This window comes from Bombus pyrosoma, linkage group LG2 (assembly GCF_014825855.1).
Source record: "Bombus pyrosoma isolate SC7728 linkage group LG2, ASM1482585v1, whole genome shotgun sequence".
Taxonomy (NCBI): Eukaryota; Metazoa; Arthropoda; class Insecta; order Hymenoptera; family Apidae; genus Bombus; species Bombus pyrosoma.
The window spans coordinates 14,834,288-14,856,014 of record NC_057771.1 but is presented as its reverse complement, the minus strand read 5'-3'; the positions used below and the strand labels follow the sequence as shown (position 1 = coordinate 14,856,014).

At 45.1% G+C, this 21,727-nt stretch overlaps 1 protein-coding gene across 1 annotated transcript in view; it reads left to right on the top strand.

Annotated features, from left to right (window-relative positions):
* Positions 1-18,929, top strand: part of LOC122577850 — an 85,079-nt gene extending 66,150 nt beyond the window's left edge. The window contains exons 2-3 of the mRNA XM_043749547.1: positions 18,254-18,380; positions 18,852-18,929. Of these exons, the coding sequence (XP_043605482.1) occupies positions 18,254-18,380; positions 18,852-18,923 (199 nt within the window). The 3' untranslated portion in view covers positions 18,924-18,929. The remainder of the gene's footprint in view (positions 1-18,253; positions 18,381-18,851) is intronic.
* The last annotated feature ends 2,798 nt before the right edge of the window (positions 18,930-21,727 follow it).

The window sequence follows — 21,727 nt, the reverse complement described above, 5'->3', positions numbered from 1 at the left end:
AAGCACTGGAACTAGAGTTGAAGGACGTAAAAAAGTAACGCGATAAAAGGAAAATGGCCGAAGGGGACTACATATAAAGGTAAATGGAAAGTAACGGAAGAAGAAGAAAGAAATTAAAAGAAAAAAAAAGGGAAGTTTCTCGATGAGAAAGGAAAGGCAGCGAAGAGATCGATTCAATCTAATCCAAACATTAGGAGCTACAAATCGTTAATTGTCACGCGAAGAATGTCGGCCCCTAAGTGGGACGCGCTTGTAATTAGGCGGCTCCGAACGATATCGATCGTGCCACGTCGATTCGATGCGCACCCTCCAGTGTTGGCGGCGTGTATACCATGGTCTCGACGAGTCTCGAGGATCGCGACGTGTCGACGGTAATGATCCACGAGCGATCGATCGTACCGATCTCATGTCACGTGGAAATGCTCCTTGGCATTCCTTTGTGCGAATCACGCCAGTAAGGATGTCGGGGCTCGCTATCTGCCGCCGGTAGCAAATTAGGGGTTGGGGTCAAGCGACGGCCAGGATAATTAAGTAAATGACACGTTCCGATAACAGTTAGCTGGCGGAAAGTCGGTGAATGTAGTCGGCGATTTAATAATATCGTCATTATCTTGTATCTTCTCGTTAAGATTTCTTAACTACCTTCCGTCTCGCCTGGGTTCTTTTTACGTGAAAGTGAAACCTTTTTCAGAATATGACATTTTTGTATTCTGTTTACCAATCTTTGGGTTAAGAATTTTTAGCGAAAGAATATGGCGAAACAAAATTTTTATCTTTTGGCGAACATCGCGTAACTGCAATGTGCTCATATGTCGAGGAAACGATTTATGGAAACTTCGATAATTGTAATATATCAGAATGATAGTTTCCTTAAGAGGTTACTACGAGCATATGACATTAAGGTATCAGCCAGCAAGAAAAATGCTGTGGCAAAAGAGAGCCGGTGACACAAAGGCGAGGCTTCTCGCGTAGCCGCGGGAGTGAAAATTAAAAATCATTAATTTCCCTAATGGATGCGAGAAATGACTACAGCCTCTCTTCTTTCATAGCCTGCCACGCATTCCCGACGAAAGTGGCGAGTGCGTTGCCCGGCGTGACGACGGCGTGCTTACCTGTGTGGAAACGCCCCGAGTACCGCGCGGAAATGCGTGTCGCATGGAAACTGCCATTGAAAAGAAAAGAGAGAAAGGAAGAGGAAGAAAATACAGAAGAACAGACAGAAGAACGAAAGATGATGGAAGGGAGCGGAGAACGAACGCGGGTAATGTCGGCGAGAGAAGTCGAGAGAACACGAAGGTAGGAAAAGGGAACACGCGATTCGAAGAAAAAAGGAGCACAGAGGGCGCGAAGAGGAGTAGACGCGGAAACGAAGGGAGAAGAAACGGAAGAACGGCGAGGGAAAGGAGCGCGCGGAGTCGTAGGAAACAGAAATAAAGGAGGGAAGAGAGAGGCCGTCACAATGCGGCGAGTAATCCCGTCGCGTCGTTAACTAACGCGCGGCTGCTAATAAGTCATTAGGGGATGGCTGTCGTCGAGTCGCGTACACGCACGGTTGTAGGTAGGCAGCCACGAGTTACGAGTTACGCACGCAATGCGGACGCACAGACATCGCTGTGCGAGCATGTGTCCGTGCTCCTAGTACCCCATCGTGGTAGGGGTGCGTGTCTTGTTAGCGACACCCCTGGCGTTGGACGAGAGCCTCTTTCATCCTATACCCTCCCCCTACAACCTCACCCCTCCTATCCTCATTCTATCTGCCCCTTCTATCCGTCTTTTTTCAATTTTCCTCTCTCCGTTGCCTGTTCCCTCGATTTCTACCCTTCTTCAACCAGCAGCGCGGCTCCGCGTTCGTTCTCTCGACGCGCGCATAACTATGCGTTCGAAAGCGTGCATCGCGTATCCAGATTGGTATAACAATGGGCGAATGTATGAGTGCGTGTGTATGTGGTTGCACATGGGGCCACAGGGGCGCGGGATCAGGGGCATGGCGAAAGTACGCACGCATGGACGAACAACCCCCATAGGAGAGGAGGGGGAGGATGAGAACGGCGCGCGATTTCTACCGCGAGCTCGGTCTTGCTGGAACACGGCCGCACCGTATGTCGCCTCGTTATATACGGTGGAACGGGTGACAGCGCGCTACGCCGTTCCAAGCCGCGCCATACCACCGGCATATTTCTAATACGGTAGGTTAGTTAAGCTCTCTTTCAGCCGTTCACGCCATTTACTTTGCATGTACGAACGCATGACGGACATAAATAATCGCGTTTGAAACGGCGCGGGGTAGACGGCGGGGGCCACGCGCGGCGATATTGTCGCGAGGGCATGCACGGTTATGCAACTAGTCGTCTACGCTCTGTCCTCAGACTGTCACGCGATTGTCCCTTTGCCGTGCTTTACGCGTCACGCCGCGCGCGTCCTGTCGTCGCGCGTTGCTCGCGTGGCGAATGCCGACCGAACCTCGTGCCCCGTGGAATTTACGCCTTTCGAGACGACGCTCGCCTATTGACTGTGGACGTGCAACGAAGAGATATTGCTTTTCGACCAGATGCCTCGTACCCGTACGCCGGTGAAATCTGGCTTTCCGTTCCTTCAAGGCAACCTGGTTGAAAGAAAACTTTGCTCGGAATTCAACGAACTCATTGTTCCAAGTGCCGTTACGTGCTTGGACTATGACGATCATTACTAGTGCAATTTCTTTTAGGATATAAAGTTTTACGAGTTGTAGTAACGACATTTGAGATCGGAAAGTTATACTAACGCAAGTTGTCATCATCTTCTTGAACAGAATATCCGATAGTTTTGCAAATTCATGTTTTTATCAACACGAAAATTTCAAAATAATCAATACTATACGCTAAATATCCTACATACGAAAGCTTTGCGGCGTGTGCATCCTTCAATTACTCGCACACGTATAAACGCACGCGATCTATTCGATCCATAATACTTCGAAATTTATTTCAACAACAGTTAATCGTTTGTCCATGAATAAGGCACGCGAATATTCCTCCTCAGACCGATAAACGTAACATTAATCCGAGTAATACGGTGCATCGAAACCTCCAGCATATAAATTCCTCTCTTTCCCCATTCAAATTTTCGATCCGTTGCCGTCGTTTCTCCGCGAAAGTACCCTCGAATACCCAGTCGTTCGAGAAGAACGATTGCGGAATGAAAAGACCGGTGACCGATGCAACCGCGTCGATCATCGGAAACTCAGCTCGATAAAAAGGAGCTGAAACGACACCTCGGGCTCTGCGTTTTCCAAGGGGAGATCGAACGATCGCGGTGAAGGAAATGAAAAGGGAATAAGCCGCGTGCTATACATGGTCGTGGCCGCACGTCGTGTAGCCTGTACTCATAACGGTAAGAGTCGGAGGTGGATAAAAGAGGAAAAGAGCGAGAGAGAAAGACACGGTGGAGGATGAAGAGGAGGAGCAGGCTTGCCTTTGACTCGAAGTGGACCTGCTTGGCTAGTACAGGTATTTACTAGGTGCCTGTACTTCTCCCTACCATCGTCCCTCTGCATCTATGCCTTTCCGTTCGTGGCTGACTCGGAACAGCGCGGTCGCATAGTTCAAGAATTCTTTCTCGCGATGCTGTGTGATGGACGTTGCTTGGTATCGTGGACCGCAGAGGTCGCCACCTCCTTCGCAGAGACTCGAGAACTTCGTTCCAGGCATCCAGGCGTTCATCGAAAAACACGGGACGCGCATTAATCAACCCGGTGGAAAACTGATACGTGTTAGCGTTGAATTTGCATATCAATGACCGCGGCACGGGAATCATAGAAAACGCGGCGTGGCACAGGTGTCCAGGTGTAATATTGACAAATGACGTCGACTGGCCAATAGGGATATCCTGCGTTTATGCTCCGTGTCTTTTGTTCTTTTGTCACTGGCTCGTCCTTTTTATTCCCTGCTTGGTCCAGAGTCTGGACTCCAGACGATGTAAAGAGAAACCGACGCGACGCGTACATCCGTTCGATGCTACTCGGTGGAAAAATCGATCAAACGAGACCTCGAACGTGTGACTTTCTGATCGTTTCTGATTGAATGATTACTACGTAGGGGGACTTGATCGTTTCTAGTAGTTTGTTATAAAGTTATTAGTTCGAGTAGATCTAATCCAGTGATATATAGTAATTTATTCCGGTTCGAGTCCGCGTGGCGTGCTCGTTCCAACAGATAAATTCGTAAACATACCGGATGAGCCTCATTTCACGCAATTAGCCACGCACCTGCGTAATAGGGACCATCGAACTCTCTAATGGAAGCGCCGAGGAAAGTAAAAGTGAAATAAAGTTACCACGGAAAGCTAGTCGCCAAATACAATCGCGATTCTCCGACACGTGTCATCATCGTTTATACCTTTCCATACGATCGCAGTTTCGCGCTTCGTGAAGTCACGACTCCCCTATACGCCTCAAGAATATCAAAGAACATATATCGCTGTCCCATCGCGACTTTCAAAACGCATCAATAAAAGAATAATGTCCCGAGATCCGCAATAAACCTTGACATCCCACGAAGATTTCACAGGCCGGAACCAAGATCCGCGATTATCGTCAGCGTCAGTGTCCGCCCGCGTCATTCGATCGTCCCTGTACACGCCATAAAAATAAAAAAGAAGGGAAAAAAGAAATCGTCAAAAGGGGAAGAAAGCTGCGTAAGAAGTCTGGATGGCAACGGTTACCGAGGCGTAAGTAGTTACTCGCATAAGAAGTTACGCTCCGTCGTTGGTTTCACGGTCGTCTTCTATCGAATGCCTCCTTTGTGTCGATACGGAAAAATATAGAACGCGACCGTGACGCGAGGGGATCCGCCTGTCGTTAAATTGCAAACTTGTAAGCGGAATCTCGTCTTCCCGTACGCGTTCATCCGGCGGTTACGGTCGAGTTATCGTCCGTTCGTGCGCGTAAAGTGAAAGTATGCCGACCGTTTCACTCTTCTGGTTCTCGTGCAGCGTCTAGCATATACGCTATATACTAACGGAAGGCGCGCAGGGAACACGGAGACAGCGAGAGAGATACACCGCGAGAAAGTTTCGGAACGAAGTTATTTGTGCCCGTCGTGCTTGTCGAAGGAAAAGAAAATACGGGCCTGGACTTGCCATAAGGAACAGTGAATCACGCGACCGAGGGTTTTATTAAAAAGGCCTGAGATCGGGCTGGCTGGAATCGTCGCTTACCTAATCGAAGCTCGAAATTGTCCTCCTCGAACAACAGCCTGCTCTTTCGCTTAAAAGTCAATGAGCGCTCGTGACTGCTCCTTCGTTGCATTTACACCGCGTAACATCGCGTTAATTGCCGATAAAGTAATTGTACACCGGCATGTTTTCGCTTTCGTTCGAACGTGTATGTAGCCCGTGGACGGCTCTAAAAAAAAAAAAAGACGAAGCCGTACGGGACGTAGGTTCGTTTTGCCGCGTTTAGACGTGAAAAAGTATTGGCGGTGGCGCGAGATGCGACCGTGTGTGAATTACAGTCGCGTGAGTCACGGTGATACGAGTCACGATTGCCCAACGCAGAAAAATTACACCGACACGCGACGAAATAAATGAACTTGCCGAGAAATCCGGTTCAAGCTCAAACTCTATAAACTGACCGGGGCAGTGGTTGCGTCAGTTTTTCTTCTGTAAATGGAGTTTCCGAGCGGATAAAAAGAAGGAAGGGCGCACCGTGGAAAATCGTTAACTAATCGATCGGCTGAACGATCGAACTTGATGAGAATAATTCCAACGAGACGTTTCGCTGACTCGATCACTGAACGATCTACTAATGAATTTTTGATTTATCACCAGACTGGCAATCAAACATTTATAATAGGGATCACAATTACACGTTACGACTCTAGAACCACGGGTCCGTTAATCTGCGGTCTCGTTTTAATCTCATCATTGTTGGTATGTACTCGATTAATATCTTTGGTGGAAGCATTGCTGATCGGATAGGCGTGGCTGGATATAAACCGTAGATCGTTCCCTGTGGAAGCCTAGTACCTATGAACCCTAACCTGAAACGGATAATTCATAGATATTAATAAATTCTTGCAATTAATCCCCGACGCGGCGTAACAGATCCCTTATGTTTAAAGATAAATCATTAGCTTCCCTCTAGGATCTCCTCGCCAATATGCCTCGCTTCTATCGTAAATCGTTAAACGTTTTAATAATTATTACCATCAATAGCTCAGAGACTTTCTATTGCTATTCGTAAACGCATTCGTAAATGTTTACGATCCACCATAATATCGTAAGATCTGTCTAACAAGAGTTTACAGCTCGTGCAAAGTTCACTAACGTTTTTGTTCCTACGTAAGTACGTTCTCTGCTATTTTAGCAAGACGAATTAAGAAATCTTGCACCCTCGACGCGCAAAACGCCTGAAACAAACGAAGATAATAGATCCTCGTTAACAACGGCCGGCCACGACTGCGTTGAAACGCACGAGGAATTCACCCATTCCCATTGACCTAATCAAGACCACGTAATCCAAGCCACTTGGCGTCAATTTCCTAAAAAGTCGACCGTGCTCGTACCCAAACCCGCGCAACACAGTTATCCTCAAACCTAATAACCAACGGCTCTTTAGCCAGCTGCTCTCTCCGAAAACCGAGCGGTTTAAATCGCGGAACAGCTTTTCGCGTGCCGGTTCCCACCGGATTTAATCCCCTGGCTGAGCCAGAAAGGGGGATGATACCCGAATATACGGAAGGTCTGGGATTCACCCCTCGCGGTGAGTAAAATCTGCGGAGTTCGCGCGAGAGATAAGCAAAAGGGCGACCTAAAAGGGTCGTGTCGCGGTTGTCGACTAGAGGAATGGTTACGAGCGTGCCACGGCTAACCAAATAATATCACTCACCCGGTGAACGTGTTTAGCATAATTCGATGATCCTCGGGTCTCGGCTGTACCGTCCGACTTACAATTTATCGTCGCCTGGGCCGGCCCGTTTTCACCTTTGAAACGATCCACCGTGCCGGCCAAATACACCAACTTTCAGGACATTAGGCGCATTATTACGCGATGGAACCAGCCACCAAAAGCGGCATAGATAATATATCGTCGCTCGCGGGGATCAGGCCTCCTTAATGTAGGATGCCGAGGATAATGTATGCCAAATGCTGCTTCCAGGTGAGGCAAGGGCAACGGGAAGCGACGAGGGGGAAGTACGCGGCCTGGCTGCGAGTTATTTATTGATTTATGCGAATAATCACGTTCGAAAGCGCCTTGTTGAGCGTTAAGGTACTTTTTTCACCGACCAAGTCCGTTCCTCTTTTGCTGTCCGCTATCGTCCTCTTTCTTCCATCTCGTCGACTTCGTCTTTTTCGCGCGGTTCTTTCAGGTAAACGCATATAAATTACGGTTTACTGCCTACTTCGCGGCGTGTGAGGCCTACTCGTGAAGCAAAGAGATAAAGAAAGTCGAAGGTAAACGAAGAAGAAGTAGATGTTGAATGGAGAAAGGCAAATTGAAGAGTGACGCGCGTTTGACTTCGTTTTGGAATTATTATGCTTGTCGCCTTGTATCGGGTACGTTGCTTCCTGATCACGTGTGTACATCGATTCTCACGTTTGCTCTTCCTTTTCCTTCGTACCTTCGCCCGATCGTCCCTTCTATTTCTCTTTCGCCGTTCTTTTCCCCTTTATCTCGTACGTTTCTCCTTTGTTCGGCCACGTTCCACGCGCATACGAATTGTGGTTAGCGGTTTGCCTCGCTTCACGGTCCTCCGAAACGAGGAAGTGGCCTCGAAACGACTTGAAAATAATCGTTCGCCCTAAGGCGGAAGTCTCTGTGCGCCAGGAATTCGGAGAGGGAGGAGCAGTATCATCGTTCATGGACGTACGATATCACGATGATTCCTCCGTCGCGCCAGCCAGTTTTCTTTCCAGCTGTTGGAACATTACAGAGGAAACGTCCGACGACTGTCACGGCTAACGTGACGCGGCGATCGTCGAGGGCCGCTATAATCAGCACGTTGTCCGAGTTGACACCTCTAATGAGCCTTTTACATCGGACTCGCGCGCAACGTTTAATATATTCGAACGTCTGTTCGTTGTACAAAAAAGTGAAAGTCGTCGACGGGATGTGTGATACAGCGAGTTGCCATTATGCTGGCGTATGTAAATGTCAATCGTTAGCGAACGGGATAGGCGAGAGTATCGTTACATAGGCGAGAAAGAAAAATGTCTATTTCTGCCTCTAACAAAGCATTCTCCTTGATTAAGACATCCCGTTGTTAACAACTCAAAGCATCGACACTTTAATAATTAGATGCATATCCATTCACCACGTGTCTTCTTCAAATATGAACTTACCAAATTAAATACCTCCACCTGCGGACCGTCTGTCACCCAAAAAATGTTCATTTCGACGTTTCCTCGTTTTTGCCGCGTCGAAAAAGAACGTATGGTATCGTCGGTCGACCGAACGACAAACGGTAGCAAACGTCTCTCTCGCCTGGTTAATCCCTAACAGAGAGAAACAGGGCCGATGATACGTCGCGATAACGAGGGTCAAGAAGTGGTATGAAAAACAGACCGATAGTACGAGGGGTTGTCACAGACAGGTAACGCTATTACGCGTATCTGCTTTACGCACGTGTCCGATCCGTTGCTTGGGGTGGCGTTCCTGCGAGTTCTATTCCCAGCCCTGTGTGGATGCGCTCCGTTGTCGTAGGTGAAACCCACGTAGAACCGTGGAAAAAGTATCGCGGAGAGTCACGGTAGCGGGTATAACGGAGGGAGCAAGTCGGCGTTACGAGCAAGTATCGGTTGCACGTCAGGTACAGAGGGGCTTCCCTTGGCTGGACTCGACTCGGCTCACTGGGCTATTCTAGACCTCCTCCACCCTTCCTAGCCGTGACCGCTGGTCGCCTGCCTTTTTTTCATGCCTTATGCTTTGTGGCTTATGGCTCATGCCTTATGCTATCCCGGTCGACCGACACCAACCGTGCGGGAAATACTTGCTTCCCCTTTTGCGGCAGGCGACGGTCCACCGGTCACGCGATCCACCGTCGAGTTTCACGCAGCAAAAATCCTTTTCTTCGCCCTTTATTGCCTTATCCGAGACGTGAGAAACACACAGCGATCGACGCAACACGAGACGCGTACGAGTGTCCAGATTCGATAGGGAAAACTACTCAAACTTCCTGTATGCGATTGTTTTATAGGGAAATTAAGCACGAATTTAGCTGAAAGTGGCTGGTTTCTTCTGCGTGGAATCAACGTTACAGAAAACTTGAATATATTGGGTTGACAACTAAGTGATTGCGGATTTTGTCAATAGGTGGTACAGAACCTTCGTTTTTTTGTTGCTACTGTTATTCTGCAATAAGCGGGCTTGATTTCCATAGCAAGTCTATGGAAATTCGATGTAAAATATCTGCTATTAATATCTTTACTTACGATACTGTGTTAAACTCATAAACAAATGGTAGCAAAACATCGATATAGTCTATGTAAAAACAACGAATGACATTAAATTACAAAAAGAAACAATGCGATAAAACGTTAAAATCTACGACCACTTTACGATCTGCTAGAGAAAGGGAGACTAAAGAATCAGCAGGCAATCATAAGCTTATTAGAAGCGAAGTTAGTTACACGCCAACTACCGCCACCCATAAATCAATCAGCGTTGACACGCTGAAGGGGAACGTGGTGTCGCACGACGTTTTCGAAGGAATTCGCGACGGAGTCCGATAGTGGTGCTAATCCGGCCTGACGACGAAAACAATTTATCCTGCGTCGAGGGCTGTCCCCGTGGTAATTCTACGGCGCGTCGCAAGGCAAAATCGACGACACCGTGACGCGCAAAGAGAATCGGCCGGAGGTAAAGTTAATGAAATGCAAACGAGCGTCGGAAGCGGCCGGTTATATAGCAGGGGTTTGCGTAAAGCGTCGCCGCTCTGGTAACAAGCGCAAAATAAACGCGCGGACAAATACGTGGCCTACCACGAATAAAATAGTTCTGCAGGCTCGGTTGACGCGTCACCAAGAGTCGAGTCACTGGTGGAGGTGGAGGAGGCAGAGGTGGAGGTGGTGATGGAGAAAGAGAAACTGGAGAATCACGAGAGAAAATTAATAGGTGGATATTTATTAAATCGAACCGCGACAGTCCCTGCAAAACGGGTGAATCGGTATTTGTCCATTGTCTGGCCGATTTAATTGCAAACATCAATATGTTTTATTTGTCGTCTAACCATTTTTCCCCCACCCTACTACGTCTCTTTTCTCCTCGTCGCTCGTGTTCGATCTCTGTTCACTTCTCTGTTACTCTATAGGTGTTCGAACGTCCTCGTTGCGGTCTCCTCCGTGATTTTTTTAACCATGTTCTTCTCAACGTTACCCCTTCTCCGTCGGCGTACCACTCTTTTTCGAGCGGATATAACCGGTCGTTCGAAAATTTAACGCGCCTGTTTGGGCCGGCCAAACATTTGTCCACGCGTTTGTCGTCGTATTCTCGGCCAAGAGACCGGCCTGCCGCGTTTTTGGCTCGCCGCTCGCTAAACTAATAAATCCGCATTGTAGCGGTTATTATTTCCCCCAATTTGCTTTATTTTACGCTGGTTGTCCTTCTTTTACCGCGTACCCGTTCTCGATGCTTCGCTCTGGGTGTATTTTCCTTGCAATTTTCTGTCCTGTTTTTCCGCCAAGCATCGCATTCGTGTAAAATATTGAATGAATCATGTGACTTTTCTCGTTGATGTTTGATTATTCAAATTCATTATTCCGTGTTAAGTGTATCTCGATAAATGAGCTCTGAAATATAAGGTAATTTGATTTGCATCCCGGAACCATGTTTATTTATCATGTCAGAGACGTCGACGATTTCCGCCGGTCAATACCGCTTTTTGTAGTTTAATTAAATTCTCAGTCGACCTCGTCTTGCATCGCCATCTTTATCTCCCTTCGTCCTACTTTTCACTTGTCTCGTTCTAAAGATTTCCTCATTACTAGGCAGCTCTTCCTAACTTCTAAGAAATGTTGAACCTTTATATCTTTCCTATTAGCGATAATGAATTATCCTAAATACTTTGCCGAATTCGACTATACGCGTATTCTCAAACCACTACATCTGTCCTCCGATCGCAAATGATTTATCAAAAGTCATTATCAGACACGACCGAATTTATTGTTCACGATTTCCCAAGGAACCTAATGAACATAATGAATATAATGAAATATAGTAAACCGTAAGAAAGCAGCCGTGACCGAGCCTGCTCGTCGTCTCTGCAATTATAAACAACACTTCATCACAGGAAAATAAAGGAAACGGAAGCACAATTTAATTAGTTGTTTGCAAAACTTATTCTTTAGTCAGATTCAGCTGGTTTAAAAAGAAATACAAACGATAGAATCTTGGAAAGTCAGGGAAAACTTTTATCGCTATGAGCACGTATAATCTCGAGAGAAAACTTTTCCTTCTTGATATCGATGCGAAATATTTCTCCACATAGAAAGTGGCGTACTTCCTGGTCGAAACGAATTTACGATTGTAGCCGAAGCAATCGCGATACGTTGCTCTCGTAACGAGTATAGTTTTTAGCTTCTCGCTCGATTTTCTTTTCACCGAGAAACCAGAAATATAATATTCCACCGTGTAACCTTCGCTATCGATTTTACAATACAGCCTTTCCCCAGTTAATTTCGTTTATACATTCTATGAAACGCGGAAACAGTGGAATTCCAACGTGACACGTCCCTGTGTACTCCTTCCATGCTGCACTTTTCACTTCAGCGCTAATTACACTTACTCCACGCCCGTGAGATTTCGTTTCGCGACCGTGAATAATGCACAAGGGGAGAGCCGCGTAAATTGAGGGACATGCCGGATTAGGTATTAACGAGCGAATTTAAAAAGACTTGCAGATTTAAACACACTCTGCCGCCATGCAATTCTAATGGGCAGACGTAATTGGCGAAATAGTAATTAACTCTTTGACGATAGAATTCATTTTTTTTCCTGCGCCAAAGCTAACATGTGCAGTGGCTCGGGAGAGTATTCGAACATTCGTAGAAACTTTTTGGATACACTGTGTGTTTTGTATAAAACATTTGAAATTTCACGAGCATCTAGTAATTACACCTGCCTTATCGTGATTACATCGATCAAGTTCGAAACCAATTCGAACATTTTTATTATATTTACTTATAGGTAAACGTAGAAATGAGCCACCTGTAGCCGCTTTAGTTCTAAAAATGGAAGTAAATAAAACTGCAAGAATAATCGTGACATAGGAAATAAATATAAAGTAGCGAAGAAACGTTTAATGTCATCGATTGGCCATAAAAGTCACGAACTATAGTGCCAATAATAGCAGGCTCGTGGAAAGGCTCTAGCTATGATCCCAGCACGAAACGAGCCATTCCGGTTGTAGGACGCGTGCACTGGCGGAAACTTACAGCTGACGAGTCACAGCGCGCCACGCGTGCATTTTTCCACGTCGTACGGTACGCGATTACGCGAGAAAACTTTGGCTTAGGGACGCCGAGGGACATTGACAGGTGGTTTGCCGGCTGATCTATCAGATTTCCTTGCGCAATCGACGTGTAATTTTCACAGTAATTTCCTACGATTACACCTACCGATACCTTTCACTCCTATAAGAGAGTTCCCTTTCGCCCCCGCCACCTCCAGCTAATTCACCACGAAGGCTGCAAAATCATCCGATTGATAGGCCTCGATCGATCGACGATCAATTCATCCTTCGAGTCACGTCAATTTTAAAGCACACTGGATCTTTAGTCTTTAACGATCTTTCGAACGTGAAGTTGGATTAGAATAGAAAGGGTTGTTAATGGGCACTGGAAAGCGGCGCAGCGTGTACGATAGAATTCATCCCTGTCACGTTCGACAGCAATTGGACGGTTGTTAACGATCGCAAAAACGAGAGTGCAGAATTTGTCACGCCCCTGTCGCGTCGTTTCCGCTTACGATTTTTAAGTATTCGCACCGCTAGTCATGCTAACTGTATAGCCTCGCGAACCGTATCGCCCTTCGTAGGATGTGCAACGTAATATTCAGACCTCCTTCAATTTATCGTCATTACATACGATCTTGTGATTACACAGTTATAAATTGAATTATCATTTAAAGCATCATTAGAATCAATAGAATCAATATTTTTCAGTATCAAACGTATGCTAAGGCGATCTTATAGTAATTTTTTAAGCATACAAATAAAATACCTACACGGAATAACCTAATATCTCCGGAAAGATCTTAACAATAACACCAAGACTGCCACATAGATTCTATCTCGACAGTCGTTGGAAACTTTCAAAAGACATTTTCGAACCAGCGTCTTACTACTAAGAGCGCGTGACGTGGAAAGAAGAAGGCAAGCTATTTCTTCCCAACAGGCGGAATGACGAGGAGCCGCGGAACAGTGCGAAATTCAACGAGGATATACGGGGTGCTCAGCAGTCAACGCGTCACGGAATAATATCCGTGGATTGCATATTTCACGTTTAAGCAACGGAAAGCCCGTTGCAGCGAAAAAGCAACAGGATATCCGAACGCATCCGGCTGGCTGCTAAAGCATAACATACGGCCCACTAACTCTTTAGCTTTCGCTTCGAACAAATCCCATGGGCATAAACATCGAATTCCTGCGGCCACAAACGGGCCGAGGGCGAATCGCGCAGCCACACTTTGTATCGCACTTTATTTCAGGATTCGCGGTCCGCGAAATGTTGGTGCTAAGCGCGCGCACGTCGCCGATCGCTTTCTATCCCTTATACACGCGGTTCGATTCACAAATCCGACAGGGTGAAGACCGGTAGCACGATTGGTAGCGTAAGAACAGAAGCGAGAGGATCGAATGGCAGGGACGAAGAGGGCGGAATAAGAAATTTCGGGTTAGCGAGCGATAACGCAGCGGCATACCCGACTCCTATTTCACATCATTTTCATAAATTAAGCCTCGTATCAGGGGGCCCAGGCGCGAGACGGCACGGTCGTAACTTCGGGCATTACAATAATAAAGAGTCGGGTTAGGCCCTGTCCCCCGAATGGTAGGAGCAGAAAGGTGGCGAAGCTAAGGGAGAAGGGCTACTTCAACCATTTCCATAATCCGACTCCTACCCCAGCTTCGGCCAATGAAAACCTTCATTTTACGCGACCGATGTCGAGAATCCCGCATGTGTTACCAACGTGCCGCGATTCTTACACGTTCCTCTGTTATTGCAGCTTAACGAATCTAAGCCGACACCTGGAATTTACCATTTACCTAAGACGATGATGAAAATTAGTGGTTGGAGATTTTGCGATTTCATGGAAAATTGGGAGGAACGATAAGTTTTGCGGCAACGATGGTGTGCAATCTGCACGATGATTATACATTGGATGATCTTGATACCTCTGATGGACGTATAAAAATGAGTAGATTGAAGAAAGTGGTTTCAGCCATGGAAATGTCTCCGTAGATCTTAGCAATTGCGTTAGATTCTTAGATTATTGAGGACATTGTAAGCTTGGATATTCCAATTGCTTTCTTAACAACTTGACCTATAAGTTGTAACATTAGTTGATCTCGTGACACGGATTATACTTCCAATTTAACAAACAGGTTATATTCTCGTAACATGGATTATGGTCCCAACTTAATGAATAGGTTATATCCTTAACAACGTATAGATTGAACTCGAGTTTTGGTTCTAGCTTTTTAATTTATAATTTGACAGCGGTATGATAGCAATGAAATTCCAACGCTGAATCAAATTCCTCTAAAGAAATCATAACTCAAGGGGCTTAAGTTCGTAGTTATTACATCGAACGAGATATCCTTTCCCCGAGAATTTATACATCGATGCCTAAAAATATCGAGACGTGCGACTAAATTAAATTCCAAATTCCTGGTTCGCCATTCTTCCATGTTCGATCTTATCCCCCTCCCCCCGCCCCAAGGTGGGAACATTCTTTCGAATTCTCGATACGCCTCCGTATTCCCGAGACGATCGTTCACAATCATTTCCTGGTCTAATCTCGATATTTACGCCGAAAGAAATGGTACAATATCGTGGAAGGGAACGCGCTGCCTTTTACTCAGGGGCCATATTCCACTGTCAAAACCACGAATTCATGAAAGTACTGAATCGTCGTGGCATTCGTGGATCCACGACGCCACTTCTCTTCGTTTGGTTCTTCGATTATTTAGTTTTTAACGGAGCCGCTGGGCCACACGTCTCTTTGGATACGCTTAATCCGCCTCTTTACGCGCGATACATTATCGAAGCAACACGCCCACTGAATTTTTCACTCCTCGAACCCTTCGCGCGCGCGCGCGCGCGCGTGCGTCTCAAAGAGAAGAGATCTTCGAGGCGAAGAGATTCTCGAAGAACGATGGTGTGTGTGACTGCTCGAGGCGTTCGATTCTGTAATCCTCCCATTAAGGAAACTTATCACCAGTTTCTCGTGCAATTATACTACACGCAGGTAATTACGTTTATTATATATCCTAGTTGAATGTGCACGAAATATGTATTAATACCGCTCGTTGTACAGCTGTTATAATGCTGAAATACACTGGCTTTCACGCGAGTAATATTCAGTTACCATTTTGTAACTTTCCGCTGATGGAGTACGGATATTTCATGTCTTACCGACTGGTAGACGGCGATATTAATTCGAGAACACCGTCGGGACTGCCGGAATTTTCGCGTAAACCTTTCATCCGCGTGGGAAACGACTAGTTCAGTGTTTCTTCGATGCATCGCAATTCGTTTAGAATACACATGCAATTATAAAACGTTCAGACCAGTTGCATAGTTTGGTTGAATAAATGTAACTTTTACTATTAATTTACTAGCTAATTTCGATGACGTCGGTTTGCTCCGGAAATAACTAAAGCCGAGGTTGTAGGATTCAGATATTTAATTATACTAGAAGCGGATAGAATGACTACATAATTTAATAATTCTATCTCTCGAAATACTCTTTATCCGATTTGGAAACCGCGCATGTTGATGTAAATAGAAGTATCTCTCTATACAATATCGAAACAGAAATTCAATCCCAAATTAGCAATTTAATTCTGCTAATCGTAAGTAACTATTAAATAAATCGCAAGATGAATGATAGCTTAATTAGGACAGCACCGAAATATTCTAAGGGAAAGAATATAGTATGAAAATAATGAACCACTTAGAATATCTTACTCGGAATATTTAGGTGCATTTCCTATTTTTCAACTAATTTTCCCCTTCTCTGACATTGTTCCGAAATAGTCGTGCTATCATAAACTCCTAAGCAAAATTCAACGGCACAGGCGCGCTATATTCGGTGAAAATATCGCGGTAACCATGGATTATTAGCTGACACGCACGCGAAACCGCCGTGTATGCCGCGTTGCTGCTTGTGTACACGGCATTATGCGCCGCGATCGACGTAGAGCCGCGGTATCCGAGAAAACGAGCGAAGGTAAAGGAGGTTGCCGGTCTCTACGTGACGGCATCTAACTCGGCATTCGGTACACGGGGTTCAGAGGCTTCCCTTGTTCCCGGCTATATATGTATGTACTTGCAGCCGAGGATTTTGTGTAAGCGTTTCTGAAGTGACTTACGCCGCACCGACTTGGCAACGCGACCGATCGCGACCGATCGATGCGTCGCGCTGTCGGTCTGGAAGCTCGCCTTTTACGCTGCAAATTTCACGTGCTGGGATTTAACGAGCCGAACGACATGCTCAAACTTTATCTTCTACTCTATCGATCGGAGGATCCGCGTGGAGATATGACTGGGAATAATTTGAACAAAGACCTACTTCAAGTTGAATTCCATTTCTTTTTCGATAGTTATTTGGCGGAATAAATATTGATAGACTAGCGTTGAAATCAATGTTACGGTCTTTTTTATGATTAAGTGATTAGGTAGGCTAATTATTAATGGCTGTTCAAGGAAAGAAGAATTTCTTGTATCTATTCGAATTAATAATAGTAGATGGTACAAAGTATCATATTTGGAAGCAAATTCTCCAAATGCTCTCCCTTATCGTATTTGTACGATATTTTAATCGTACCAACTTTTCTACTTCAGAATTTCCGCAAAATTCCGTAATAAATCAGTCGATTCTCTGACACTAACATCCTTATTCCAAGAGTAATACGTTTCCTCGATAACAATAAGGACGGACACAATAGAGAAGATAAATCAAACTATTGAATATGGAGCACGAACCGATCGTGGATATTTCTTTTCAAGATCGAATATTTCAATCAACCAGAATCTGTAGTATAGTAGCAACGTTACGATATCTATTTCCTAATCTCTTGAATAATCTAGCATTGACGTCTGAACAATATTTGTCAGTTGGCTCTGAATTTCACGTGGAACGCGTGTGTTATGATTTGTCAGTCACGGTACGACGTTTAATCGTGCTTCAATACAGCCTATCCACGATGTTTCATTGACACGATTTACCAACGTAGGCAGTTCGTCTCGCGTGCCAAGCAGTGGACATGCTGGATCAAAACTTATCAGATGTTCTTGAGAGGTGGACGACGCGTGACATGTTGAAACGTTCGAATGTCGGCTAAGATGAAAGGAAACCGGAAGGGGACGATTCGATCGTGCACGTTGTGACGTTCCGAAGTCGACGCACGTCCAGCGATCGATCGATCCTGCTTTCACTTTTGTCCATCGTTCCGATGTCATCGACTCATCGTCGGCCACGTACTCAGAAACCGGTCGCCACGGATCTAGCTTTTAATTTTTATTCGCGAAAATAGCCCTTTGTTAACTTACACCGGAACTACGATCACTTTCCTTCAATTGCCTCTTTCCGTTTTCCTTTTTTACGATCTTCGACCAAAAGAAACGCTGAAACTGTTGAAATCGAACGGTGGTAATTCTCATATTCGGCAGAAGAATAGATATCAAACAGAATGCTCGACAATTCTTAACCAGAAATACAATGACCGATTCTGTCTTTCATACGAATGCATAACTGATGAGTCCTAAATCTTTATTTTCTCCCTTTTTGTCGTCCCTTGTTGTCGTAATAAGAGCATAAGCATTTTGAATTATGTTAAGTGTTACGATATTTAATACCACAAATTCATTGTTTTCATCGGCAGATACAAAGGTATTACGAGCAAGCCGCGAGCTTTAACTTGTTTACAATTATTCTCATTGTCAGTTCAGTAAACCAACCATAGAATTTTAAACAATAATTCCGTAGTCTTTAAACAGAGGAATTAACCGTTTTCACGTTCCATTCTCTGCATTACGCTTACCGTTTCTGTTGTAGACGTCCGCGTGACGAGCAGCGAACAAAAGTGGGCATTGTACAAGAGAATGCAAGCCAGCGAACGAGAAAAGTGCCATCGACGTCCACGCAACTGGCGCAACCAGGCGCCACGTCCCGTTTAGTCACGGTATGTTTCTTCATTTACACGAAGACCGAATTGCCCCTTTTTCTCTCCCTGTTCTTCGTCCTATTTAACGCGATTCGTTTCTCCTTTGGAATATCGGATTTTATGAGGCGCGATCGTTTGAAAGCTGGTCGGTCAGAACCAGCTAATTGTTGCTTCGTCTGTTCAATACAACGAAACACGCTGCGCGCTATAGCGAATCGTTTGATAATAAATTACGATTAATTCCTTCGTTAGGAATGATCGTGATCAAAGGGCATCCAGCCGACCATGGTTGTCGCTGGAGCAAAGCTTCACGATCCTCGGCTTCGCATTAAAACGTTATAATTACCGACGCTACGGGAACAATACCAGTGTTATTAAGCTTCGATCGTATCCATAACTCGATGAGCGCCAGCTTTAATGCCATACTTGTTTCTACGAGTGGAATGTCGTTTAAGATTCTATGGGATTGTTGTAATATTCTCTTTCTAGTCATTGACTCAGGACTTTTTATGCTTTCATCGGGAAGAAATCATTTTCAAAATTAATGGGTGCAATAGTTAAATGACACTAACTCTAGGTAAGTTCGAATATATTACACAATATATAGCTTGATACGAAGATGCCGGAATATTCAGAAATTTTGTTCCATTATTATATTATATTACGTCGAAATATTAAAATATTTATCAATCTCGAAATTTCTCAAATTCCCTTCGTTTCAGTATCGGTGCAATTTCCATAGCGTTGCAACTTACCTATTATCGTATTATCACTAGCGTTCGATGATTTCGAACATATATTACCTTTGACACGAAGATGTTGGAGTATTATTTTAGAAATTTCCATAGGTTATTAATTTCATCAAATAAATAAATATATCACGGCATTCAAATTTCTGAAGTTTCTGTCTCAGACAAAAAAAAAAAAAAACATGCCTCGCGAGTTAATTGCCATCTGGCCGAGTGATTTGAGGTCGAAAGCTGGGAAAAGAGCACGAGAATGATCCGGACGTGCCTCCTCGGTATGAATCAGGATTAGCCTCTCCGTTAGACAGGACGATGATTTAAGGATGCCCACGCTAGCCGGGAATAGGACGAGAATAACGCATCGCTTGTCGGTATAGGCGCCTGCACGTACACGGATTTCGGTGAGCTTCGGATCCCGCGGGCGAAATAAAACAGCGGCGAGAAGGAAATCGTAATGGTCGAAACGAGAAGCGAAGGCGGCGCCTTCTTATCAAAACACGGGTCGCGTTTAACGTTATTTATTGGTTATTAAGCTGATCGCGAGATCTACGCTCCTACGGACTTTCCGCTTTCAGTAGAACGACGCTAGTTATTTCGTTATTTCGCCTTTGTCGCGTGTGATCTACGATGTTGCACGAGCTCCAGGTTAGATTCCTAGACGATAGAACGGTGATTAACGCGAGGATTAACGGAACCCAGTCGTAGAATTATGCGAAGAATCTAATCAAGACTTTCTCATAAATTTCAATCATGAACCATAATGAATGTTGAGTTGAACACGGATTACGGGAATATTTAATATCTCCTTTTCTCGTTCGATATATCTGTCGTTCGCGACAGGTTTTCGTCGCGATTTCACCGATATTGAGTATTTACCGTGAAACCCTGTCGAGTATTCCGCCGTGCAGTGTTGCGCAAGGTATTTAGTGGGATCCAATAACTTGTTCGAGTTTCTTGGCTATAGAAAAACGCGATGCGGTAAAAAGAGTAAAAGAATAGGCGGCATCGATACGGGACCGGTAAGCAGCCGAGGACAGACAAGTGGTCTGGAAATTATTAATAAAGCGGGCCGGTATTGAATGGACGTTTCAGATTTACCAGTTACGTCGAACTAACGCCGACGATCTGAATAATTTGTTCGTTAATTAAAAAAGTTTATCGTGACCTGAACAACACCTCCTTGCCTGGTCGCTCGTCCGAAAGCTTCGCGGTATTTAGCCGCGTAAACGAACAGGCTGGGGGCTACGCAACGTGTATTCGGGCTTAATTGAACCAGCCCAGAGGGTTAGTTTGTACTCTCGAGTCCTCTCTCTTCCCCGATTTCCCTTCCGCTCGTTCTAGGTCTCTTTCACTCTTTCCACCTCCAACCTCTCTTCTCCTTCTCCGTTTTTTTCGCGGCAGTATCGTTAAAAGTTAAGCGTTGTCACGGCCTACTCCCCTCATCGACGTCTCTCGCAATCGTCTCTCGTCGACGTCGTCGTATTCGTTGCCGCCGTTTGATCCTCCGAGTATTTCTCCCCGCGTAAATCGAGCTTAAGTTCATTAATTTTACCAGGCTTTCGTCCGTTTCGGGGCGAAATCGTCTCGACGTCGAAAGGATTAAAATTGCTGGCTCGAAGCATCCTCGATGGCCGAGCTAAACGTCAAGTTACAATTAACGTTGAAGTGGCCCGACTATCTCGCTCTTTACCTCGTCCCTTCTCGTTCTCTCTTTCTCCCTACCTCTCTCTCTCTCTCTCTCTCTTTCTCTATTTCTCTCTTACTCTCTCTTTCGCAATCAACTTGAGCACCGCAGTTTGCCACGATGTTGTTCTCTGGCTGCCGGGCCCCGAGATCGTTCGTTGCGTCGTGTTCCTCGATCCTTCAGGAAGCCACGATGAAATCCATGGTGAAGAAAGCCGAACGCGAGATATTCGCGGAAGTGAAAGCGAACCACGGAAGATTCTACCGGAGGTAAGATCACGAGCGTGGTTTCTGCTCTCTTAATTAGCCATCCCGAACCTATTCTTGCGAATTCAATGAGACTGACGATTCAGAATAACGCTGCAAGACGTTATTGAAGCCGTCTCCAGCCATTGTTTCACCGGAATGAATTTATTGAAATTACATTATTCAGCCCCTTTGCTTCGATCCATTCATCTCGACGCCGGTGGCCCGCTATAGATATTAAACGAATTCATTTTACTGCCACTTCTTTTCGTTGTGATTTCAGATTGAAAATTACTAGACAATACGAGCAGTTTTAAAGAGCATTCGTAATGCGTGTTTCACACTTGCAGGTAACCAGTAACAATACAAATCGCGAATAATTGTTTCTTAATCATAATGTGTCAATTAATGAACCCGCGCTACATCCTCGACTGAAATTATAACTGTTATTCTCTCAATGTATTTTAATTGACTTCATACTGTCGTAATTTGCGAAACAATTTGAACGAAATAGAATCGCATTGTTCCAAAGATTTAAATCGTGTGCGATTGTCTTCGTTTATCGACACTCGATATGATCGAAAATTCAGAAAACGATATTCGATTAAAAAGCCAAGCGAAGATAACGAAGTATTCAGATAATGACTATTTCGGAGAGCAGTTATGTGTACCAACTGCATTTTCGATATA